This window comes from Pteropus vampyrus, unplaced genomic scaffold, assembly GCF_000151845.1.
Source record: "Pteropus vampyrus isolate Shadow unplaced genomic scaffold, Pvam_2.0 Scaffold226, whole genome shotgun sequence".
NCBI classification, from domain to species: Eukaryota; Metazoa; Chordata; class Mammalia; order Chiroptera; family Pteropodidae; genus Pteropus; species Pteropus vampyrus.
Window position 1 is genome coordinate 123,125 of NW_011889007.1, and position 10,006 is coordinate 133,130.

Consider the following 10,006-nt stretch of genomic DNA (forward strand, 5'->3'; position numbering starts at 1 on the left):
AGCAGGTGGGACTTCTCCCAATTTACTTCACTTAAAAAATAAAACATCAATACTGCACAACCACGTGAACGTACTTAAGGCTACTGAACTATACACTTAAAAACGGTTAAGGCGGCAAGTTTTATGTTATGAGTATTTTACCGTAATTTAAAATAAAGAAAACATCTCTCTGATAGTTGAAGTCCCCGGGGAGTCCTCCCCAATGCCATTCCATCCCCTCCGTCCCTGGAGGTAACCATTATTCCTGAATTTGGGGTTTATCATGTCTATGCATTTTTGAAAAACTCTTAAATGTTGTTTAAACAATGCAACTCAGATATAGAAAACCCCACAAAGCAAATGTGTTAACTTTGTGAATTATTGTAAGGCCGATCCGCTTGTCATATCCACCCAAGTCAAAAAGCAGAAATCTTCCAGTTTTCCCCCCAAATCTCCCATATGTCCCCAAACCACACCCCCCCCAGTCCTCGAAATGGAACTATCCTGAATTTTAATCACTTTCTTCAACTTGCACCTGTTTGTGTGTAGGGATCTAAACAAGACATATTGTTTTAGAGAAAAAGCCCGTAAAGAATAATCTAACAAGTTAAAATGTATCTTCCAACCAGTTCGAGAAATAAATTAAAACATTACCCATCGGAATGAAATCTGGATGCCGTGGGCTTTGCCTCCTCGCCTCCCCCCTCCCACCCCCACACATCCAGCCATCATCTGACTTTGATATTTGTCATTCTCATCGGACTTTTGAGTTATTTAGGAATGCATCTATTTGTGGTAGAAGTGTATAGTATTGTTTTACGTGTTTTAATATTTTAAGTAAAGCAAGCTACGTAGGTCTTCCAGCCACTTGCTCCCCTAGTTCAATATCGTGTGCTTGAAATGCATTCATGCGGTGCCTGTCATTCTGGTTCACGATGTGTTACAAAATCATTTACTTATCCACAATGGATGGATGTTTATATCGTTTCCATGTGTTTGATGCCATAAAAGTGCTCGAAGGAGCAGCCTGAAAGTGATCTTCTTGGGCTTACACCTGAGAGATTTTCTAGGGCATGAGTTGGCGAACTTTTTCTGCAAAGGACCTGATAATAAATATCTTAGGCTTTGCAGGCCACATGATTAGTCATATATTATTCCCTTTTTCAAAAACAACTCACAGTCAAAACACAGCTTTTAACATTGTGGCAAAGAGTACAAATCTATATGTACATCTACATCTATCTATGAAAGATAAATCTGTTTTATGAAATTATATTTATCCTTGCTACTGCCTGCTAATATTTCCTGTTCTATTTATTCTATTCATTTAAAAATTGTTGGTTGTGACCCCCTTGAATTTATTTTTTAATACTTGTCTACTTACTCTACTATTTTGTTTTTGTTACAACCCACAAATTCATTTTTTTCCAGAAAACTATTCTTTCATTTAAAGTTGATTGCAACCCGCCCAACTGATTTTTTTCTGATATTTTCTATTGTCCTTATTTTATTCTGTTCTTTTTCATGTATATAAATATATAAAAATTATTTTTATAAATTTTTATAGAAACATATAAATGTCTGCAACACACACAATTGCTATTTTCTGATATTTCCGTGTTGGTCTCGCCAATTCTTTCATTTTATAGAAACAGGCCTGCGACCTGCGAGATCGGTTTTGCAACCCATAAACGGGTCGTGGTCTGAGGTTTGAGAAACGCTGCTCCAGGTGGCTGGGCAGTCTTTCCTCTTGGAGACCTCAGACGACCCCTGACCCCTTCCTGCCTCAGCTCCGGCCCCCTGCCTGTGGCCCCCCTCAGCCTTCCCACCTTCCTCTCCAGTAGGAAGGCTCTTTGCAGACAGTTTTGGTTCTAAATCCCTCTAGTCTTATTCAAAAATTCATGGCATGCATTAGGACCCTGCAGGCCTTATGGGCCAGAGGCCGCTGCTGTAACCGGGGCACAAGACGCTAACATGATCCTGAAGGAGGTGCCCCAGGCGGCCAGGCGGAGACCCCCACGCCTGGCCGGGGGATCGGGGGGAGGCAGGGGCCCCGTCCAGTGATGTTCCCAATACAACGTCAGCGTTGAGTTTCCTGCACCTGGGGTTCTTTGAAACCCTGTGTTCCCTCGGTGTGCAGAAACTTGGGGGCTCATTCACTCAGTTGGTCTTTATTTGTATTTGTTTGGTGCCAAGTCTAGGGAAAACCTACAGCAGTGAAGCTCTGGTCGGGGAGGCGGATGTGACTATGACTGGTGAGACGACCCAGGTCATTTCTGGTTGGGGCAGTGATGAGACCGTGGCAGGATGAGAGGAGTTGTGGGGGTGTGGGGGGCTCCCTTAGAGTGTGGGGGGCTCCCTTAGAGTGTGGAAGGGGTTCTGGGACAAGCTCCTCTCTCAAGTGGTACTGGCTGTTGGCAGAGGAGATGGGTCACATCTTTTGAAATTCTAAAGGTACCCAGTGGAGGGGATGGGGAGAAATTGGGGGCGGGAACGTGAAACGGGGCAGCCGCTATGGGGAACGGGCCATGCCTCGAAAGGTGAAACAGAGTGACCATCTGACCCAGCACTTCCACTCCAGGAGATCACCCAGGAGAAACGAAGCCGCTGTCCACACAAACACCTGTGCGGGAGTGTTCACCGCAGCGTGATTCAGAACAGCCAAGAGTGGGAGCAGCCCGCCCCAACCGGGGGGGCAAGGAACGCGTCCAGTGCAGTCCATCCCAGCGCCCCCCGAAAGTGACTCGGCCTTGAAAAGGAGTGACACCTGACACTCGCTACAACGTGGGTGGGCCTTGAGAACATTACGTCAAGTGGACTAAGCCGGACGCAAAAAGACCCCATAGCCTGCGATTCCATTTATGCGAAATGTACAGAACAGGCAGATCCTGGGAGATATGAAGCGGATTCATGCTTGCCAGGGGCTGGAGAGGCGCTGTGTGTGTGTGTGGGGGGGGTGACAGCTAAGGGGTGCAAGATTCCTTTGTGGGGTGACGAAATGTTCTAAAATGGACTGTGGTGATGGTTGCCTAGCTCTGTGAACACACTACAGGCCACTGAACTGTTAGGTGGGTGGATCCTAACTCAATAAAGCTGTTAAAAATGAAAAAGTGGAAGGAGAAAAGTTCCTTTCCCCTCCCTCCCCCGCCGCCCGCCCGGGGGGCAGCCTGTTGCCACTTTCTCTGCTGAGCTTTTAGAGATGTTTGTGGCACCTGCGAGGAAGTGCTTTGTTTTTCCCCCACAGTGCCAGGCAGGGCGTGCTGTGCTAAACTCGATTCACGCCACCCAGCAACTTGGAGCCCTGGACAGGGAGAGCCTTGATCTCTCTCTGTCTCTCTGTCTCTCCCTGTCTGTCTGTCTGTCTCTCTGTCTCTTTGTCTCTCTCTCGGTCTCTCTCTGTCTCTGTGTGCCTCTGTCTGTCTCTCTGTTTATTTTTCTGTCTCTGTCTCTCTCTGTCCCTCTATCTCTCTCTGTCCCTCTGTCTCTCTCTGTCCCTCTGCCTCTCTCTGTCTCTCTGTTTATTTCTCTGTCTCTGTGTCTCTGTCTCTCTGTCTCCGTCTCTCTCGCTTTACTATATAGAGTATTCCTTTGACTGCGCTTCTACTGGAAAAATTCAATTGGCCACATTTAGGCCGTTTCCAGTTTTTGCCACTATAAACAGTGCTGTGGGAAGTCATATGTCACACACGTGAAAGAACATGAGGAGAAATTTCTAGAAGGGGAATGAATGGCTGCGGCGAAGCGCATGATCGTTTTAATTTGGATAGATACGGCTAACTTGCCCTCCATGGGGCTCGTGGCAGTTTCTTCGGCCATCGGCAGTGCAGGCTGAGTGAAGACGGGGAAGGAGGGTCACATCTCAGTGTTCCGAGCAGAGGGCACGGCACGTGCCAAGGCCCTGGGGTGGGACCGGGCCTGGCGTGTTGGAGGAACGGCGAGGAGGCCCGTGTGGCCGGAGCAGAGGGAATGAGGGGGACAGAGGGAGGAGGGGAGGGTGGGGAGGGGCCGGGCAGGTCCTGCAGGACCCTGTGGGCCACAGAGGGGACTCGGGCTTTCACCCTGAGGGAGGTGGGAGCCTGGGAGGGCTGTGGGCAGAGGAGGTGACTTTCTTGGTTGGCTCTGACAAAGACAGACTGCGGGAGGTCAAGACTCTGCGTCCACTTGGACCAGAGCAGCAGCCTCTTGCCCGGTCTCCCAGCTCCTGTCCTCACGCTGCCCCCCACACTGTCCTGCCTCGGGACCTCCGCGTGTGCCGTTGTCATGCGTATCCCACGGATCGGGACATTCGAGGCTCTGCGAGGTGCTGTTAATTGCCCAGGGCAGAGGTATACGGTGCTGTCCGACCCAACACCAGTGATTTGCCCCAACTCCTGCCTCGTGCTCCTGCAATCCAGGTGAGCTCTGAAGGGAGGCCTGGAGAAGGGACACAGCCTGCTGAAGGTCACACAGAGGACAGGCAGCCAAGCAGTCCTTGAGCTCAGGTCTGCTCGTCTCGGGGTTGATGCACCCCTCCCAGCATCTACCCCTCGGGGCACCCTCCCAGACCATCCCCTGAGGTCGGCTGGGCTAGAGATGATCCTTGTCACACAGAGGATAGTACCGGGGGGCCCGAGATTTACTGGGCGCGCCCCGCTCCCTGCCCCGTGCCAGGCATTGTGCGAAGACCTGGACTCGCGTTAAGTCCACTTATTACGCCCTCCATGACCTAGGAGGCAGGCACGGTCTCTACGCCCATTTCACAGATGAGGACGCGGGGGCGCAGAGAGGCAGAGTCACTTCTAAAGGGTCACTCAGCAGGTAGGTGGGGGCTCTGGGATTTTAATCTGGATCTTGAAAATGAAAATGGCAGCCCTCTCACTATTGCACTGATAGCAAACGAGTCCCCAGGAAGGTGAAGTGTGACTCTGGCCAACGTTCCTCCACCCCCCCCAACTTCCGCCTGTGCACCTGCACCTCCAGAAGCCATCCATAAAACCTCCGGACTGAGGCCACAGGTCCTTCCTTCCCTGCGACGCAGGCCGCCCCCCTCCCTGGCTTTGTGGGGAGTGTGGCACCGTCTCCCTGTCTGAGGGCTCAAAGCCCCCAGGGAGTCACTGAGTGTCCGGGCCTCTCCCTCACTCGTGGGGTGACAGGGCGACCTCGGCTCAGTCCTGACCTCCTGCAGGGTCAAGGACAGTGGGGCTCGAGCGTTCTCTGGGGCGATGAGCAGTAGTATCCCTGGCCTCCGCCCACCTGAGCCAGGAGCACCCCCAGTCGTGGCAACCACACGGGTCCCCAGACATCGCCAATGTCCCCTGGGGGCAGAACACCCCAGTCGAGTCCCACCGGCTTAGTTCCTGCCCTGGTTTCTGATTCACACGTGTGGATGCACTGGGCCTGGGCAGCTGCCAGCTCTTCTTCTCCCTTCTTCCCCGCTGGGGCCTTTTCTGTCCCCTGCCCACCCGCCTCCCCCTGCCTCCTGTCGCTTTGGGGACAGGCCCTGCCCCTGCCCCACCCCCATCACTACCTGAAGCGAGTTTTCTCTGTGGAAGTCCGAAGTCCCTTGAACTAGCAAGTATATCCTCTTCTTGGCCAGTATGTGCTCCCGGCCCACGCAGGAGGCCTGCACGTAGTAGAAGACGTGGCCGATTTTGCTGGTGAAGGTAGAAGGGAGCCTGGGAGGTAAGTTGAAATGGAAGTCAAAGGTGTGGCTGCCTGCACTTAACCAATTATCTGAAAGCAAAACACACCGACGCCATCAGAAGGTTCTAGAGCTTTTTTTTTTTTTTCTTTTTTTCTTCCTCTTTACTGTTTTGGTGGGGAGATTGTTCTGTCTCTGACCTAGGCTGAGCTATGTGCTTTTTTAGGGACCTGCATGGCCTGGGCCTCGGCTGGGCTGCAGGGCATTGTCCCGGGTAAGTGACAGGGCTGGGGCGGTCACCCCGGAACACCGACAGGGACTCCCTCAGCCCTGCCTTGGACCTGAGAAACTTGCCCTCAGGATTCAGTCACACATTCATTCAACAAACACGTCTCGCTCCTACGGGTGCCGGAAGCTCTATGAGGCGCTGTCTGCGGTAGCGAGCAAGGCAGCCTGAACTCCCAGTGCGTGGCACACAGGAGGTGCTTAATGTTTGCTGAGTGACCGCATGGCAACTGAGGACCAGGGAGCAACTCGCACCACCCCCGATTTCTGTGACCGCCTCTTTTTATTACTTCTCATATTTCACCCAAATCTTCCTGCGATGGTGATTTCCCTGCCTGATGGCAACCCGATGACACCAGGGCCCGTGTCTGCTTTATTCACGGCTGCGTCCCTGGCACCAGGCTCGGTCTTGTACACAGTAGGTGCTCAGTAAATGGTTGTGAACTAAATGAACGCACTCACTGCAGGCTTGAGGCCGATGCTTTTGAGAGGAAATGCCGTCTCTTGGAAACGGGGAAGGGAGCGTGGTGCCTGATGGCGGGGGTGGCTCTGGGCAGGGGGTTGTTTTGGGTGAAAGAACGAACTATGAAATGCTGCGTGGCCCGCCCTGTCTACGCCCTTTACAGGCCGTCGAGTTGCTAGGTCCGCAGAGCTATCTTACGAGGCAAAGCTTCTTGTTACCATTTTCTACAGGGCCTAACTGGGACAGAGAGGCCGCCTAACTGCTGAGTCTTAAGCCCCAGCGTTTTGCTGTTCCCTCCCCGCCCAGATACCCGCAGGGCTGGCGTCCCTCCCATCACTTAGACCTCAGCTCCGCGGTCACCTCCATGGCCAGCGCCTTACGTCTCCTTACGTGTATCTGATGGTCGTGTTTTACGTGGCTTCCCTCCCTTCCGTCTCAGCCCGTTTGATATCCCTGGGGTTTGGTGATCGACTAACAGACGTGTTTACCTTCCAGACCCAGGTTCCCAGTATGGTTCGGGTTGGCTGCCGGCCTCGTCCTTACCCGCCACTGGGAACGTCTTCGTCTTGTGCACGTAGTCGGCCTTGTTGTTGCAAATGACATTCCTGCTGTAATCGCGGGATGCCCCGACTTCCTCGTTCCACTCCACGTAACCCCGTCCCACGAGCTCCACCTTCACGATGGGGTCCACCAGGGTGCTGTGCAGGGTGAGAACCACCTGCCCTTTTACGCAGGAGCCAGCCAGGTAGATCGCATCCTTGGGCAGCACTACATCGATCAACTTCACCACAGACATGGAGGGTTGGGTGGGTGGGGAAACATCCTCCCCCTCCTCCATGCCACTGAGGTGCCCAGTTCCTTGGCCGCAGTGAGGTCACCCATCTGTGACATCATCCAGCCAGGGTTCTGGGAAGGGATCCCCAATGGCCCGGAGGAGGGGAGGCAGGATAGTTGCTTGGGGGTGGGCGGCAGCTTGGGAATCCCAGAGTCCCCACCGGTTTGCGAAACGGTCCCGACCAGTCTTTCCTAGGCAATAACAAGCAAAAACAACCGTCAGGAGCCATCATTTCTGCCACACAGGCAACACCTGTCACCATGCCAGGGTTTGGGGGGCCTGGGTGGGAAGAGCCCTTCCAAGTGCTCTGCTGAGGTGGGTGTCAGGAGCAGATCAGTGACTGGGCCCAGAGATACTTTCTGCCCCATCGGACGGCTGCCCGATGTGGTCTGTGCGCCTCTCTGGGCTCACGCGTTCAGGGTCATACACAATCACCCTCATTTTAATGGCTTTATATTTATGCCCGCCTGTTTAGAATACAGCCCAGACAGAAAACCTGGCATGAATGGCACTGGCTCGGAGCATGGTGTGGTCCACCCACAGATGCACGCCGTCACGAAGAACCATCTCCCAGCACAACTGAGGTTTCTCTGTTCTCCTACGTCTCCCCCATTGGTCGGGAGCCCCTCCAGGATGGGGCTTTGTCTCAGGAAGCTTCGTGTCCACCAATGTCTGCTGGCCCCAGGACCTGGTTTGGACAAGGGAGGTTAATACAAGTTTGTTGAATGACTTACTGACCTTTAAGAGCATATCATTTTGCAGAAGGGAAACCGAGGCCCTTTGCCACCTAGCAGCTTTTCCTGGTGCCTGATTTGCACATGGGCTGGTGCTTAAGAGGGGGAGACACCGATGCGGAAGAGGCACTAGGAAGTGTCCATTTTCCAGACTCTGGCAGGCCTCATCCATCGTCTCTGCTGTGCCATTTGAATTTACACGATGTCTTTTGTGGACATCGATACCTCGTCTCCCTGACCGGTTTGTAAGCATCTTTCGGAGATGCTTGGCATAGCGTTATTCGTGTTTGTTAATTAACCCAAATAACTCCTCTGACTGTCTCGAAATGAGTAGAGAGATGGGGCCCTGTGTTACTACCCCTCGCGGGCTTTTCTGCAGGGAACGCCAGACACCTCTTTCTGCGTTAACCTCAGGTGTCGAAGGAGCCTGGGCTGCGGGCCCTGCACCAGATGCATCCCCTCTTTGGGCCACGCTGTGTTTCTGCCGCCGCAGGAATGAGCGGATGATATGCTTGCACCAGGGATGGGCCAGCATCCTGCAGCAGGTGTTCACCATTTGGAAGGTCTCGTTTGCTTCACAGGCGCCAGCAGGCCTGCTTGATACCTGCTCACACTCATGACGTGGCCCACTCGTGGCTGATGGCTGAGCACCCGGAGCGTGTCTGCTAGCAGGGTCCTGAAGTTGGAGACAGTTAGCGTGTCTGGGCTTTGTGCATTGGAGCATGTTAGTTTCCTATGGCTTCTGTAACAAATCACCACACGTTTAGTGGCTTAAAACAACCCAACTTGATACCCCCACAGTTCTGGAGGTCAGGAGTCTGAAATGGGTCCAAGGGGTAATATGGAGGTGTCAGCAGGACTGCATTCCAGGGGTCTAGGAGGAAGAATCTGTCCCCTGCCTTCTCTAGCCCCTAGGGGCTTCCCACAGTCCTTGCCTCTTGGTCTCATCGTTCCAACCCCTGCTTCCGTTGTCACTCTGACCCTCTCTCCCCTCTCACTTATCAGGACTCTCATGAGGACGTCAGGCCAGCTTGGACGATCTAGACAAATCGCCCCATCTCAAGATCTTTCATTTAACCCTATCTGCAAAGTCCCTGTTGCCACGGAAGCTACCCTGTTCGGTGGCTCCAGGGATTAGGATGTGGACATCTCGGGGTCGGGGCATGACTCTGTTTGCACCTGGGGATATCAGAGCAGAAGTGCCAATGCCAAGCTGGAAGGGACTCTACACAGTGCCAGAGAAGCCTTGTGAAACAGTTGGGGACTCATTGCTTTTCTGCTCACAGCCTTCCCATGCTACTTGCTGCTCCCAAGAGGAAAACCAAAGCCCTCCTGGTGGCCTGTGAGACCTTATCTGACACCCCTCTGACCTCGTCCCCTTCCGACCTCCCTTCTTTCGCGTCTGTCCAGCCTACGCCGGCCTCCTTGCGGCTCCCCCTACACCCTTCAGCCTTTTCCTGCCTCTGAGCTTGCCCTCCCTTGCTGGGCCCATCTGTCCTTGGTTTCTCCTCTCAGATCTCAGCTCAAATGTCATCTTCCCAGAGAGGCCCACCTCTCCACTTCAACCAGAATATCCGCTCTCCCCACCCCCACATGGCTGCTGGTCACTCTCCAGCTATTGTCCCGTCTTCACTGCACCTAGTGTCTGAAATGATCCGCTTCATTTATTCATTTCTTGCCTGTCTTCCCCAGATAAGAATTTACCCTCCCAGAGACCACCCGCAGGGTCAGTCTTCCCCGCTGCTGGGCCCCCCAGCTCTGAGCACCCTGTCCAAGCGCCCAGCATGGGTTACTGTGTGCCCGCCAAGACTGGCCAGAGCAGAGCAGGCAAGGCGGAGGGGGCAGGGCAGCCCTGCCCGCCTGGACAGCCGGGAGAAGGCGGGAAAACGAGGCGGGAAAAACCGGCAATCAAGTCCTGCGGGTGGGTTGAGTGTGAGCACTGAAGGGACCTGATGCTAGGGGGTGGGGCTGGGGACGATCGGGCTGGCCATAGGGGTGCAGGCGGTCTTCTGGGGGACCCCCACATTCTCCTGCAGAGTTTAGACAGTGATTCCGGCCTTGCTCTCCTGGTCAATGAGTGCCCAGGGAGA

General features: G+C 53.6%; 1 protein-coding gene across 1 annotated transcript; it reads right to left on the reverse strand.

Moving 5' to 3' along the window:
- Positions 1 to 4,122: 4,122 nt before the first annotated feature.
- Positions 4,123 to 9,212, reverse strand: ARRDC5 (arrestin domain containing 5). Its single transcript, XM_023538592.1, has 4 exons — positions 7,724 to 9,212; positions 6,891 to 7,373; positions 5,486 to 5,691; positions 4,123 to 4,392 (listed from the first exon to the last, which is right to left on the reverse strand). Exons 2-4 carry the CDS (start codon positions 7,183 to 7,185, stop codon positions 4,123 to 4,125), a joined length of 771 nt encoding a protein of 256 aa, XP_023394360.1. The 5' UTR covers positions 7,186 to 7,373; positions 7,724 to 9,212.
- Positions 9,213 to 10,006: the final 794 nt, after the last annotated feature.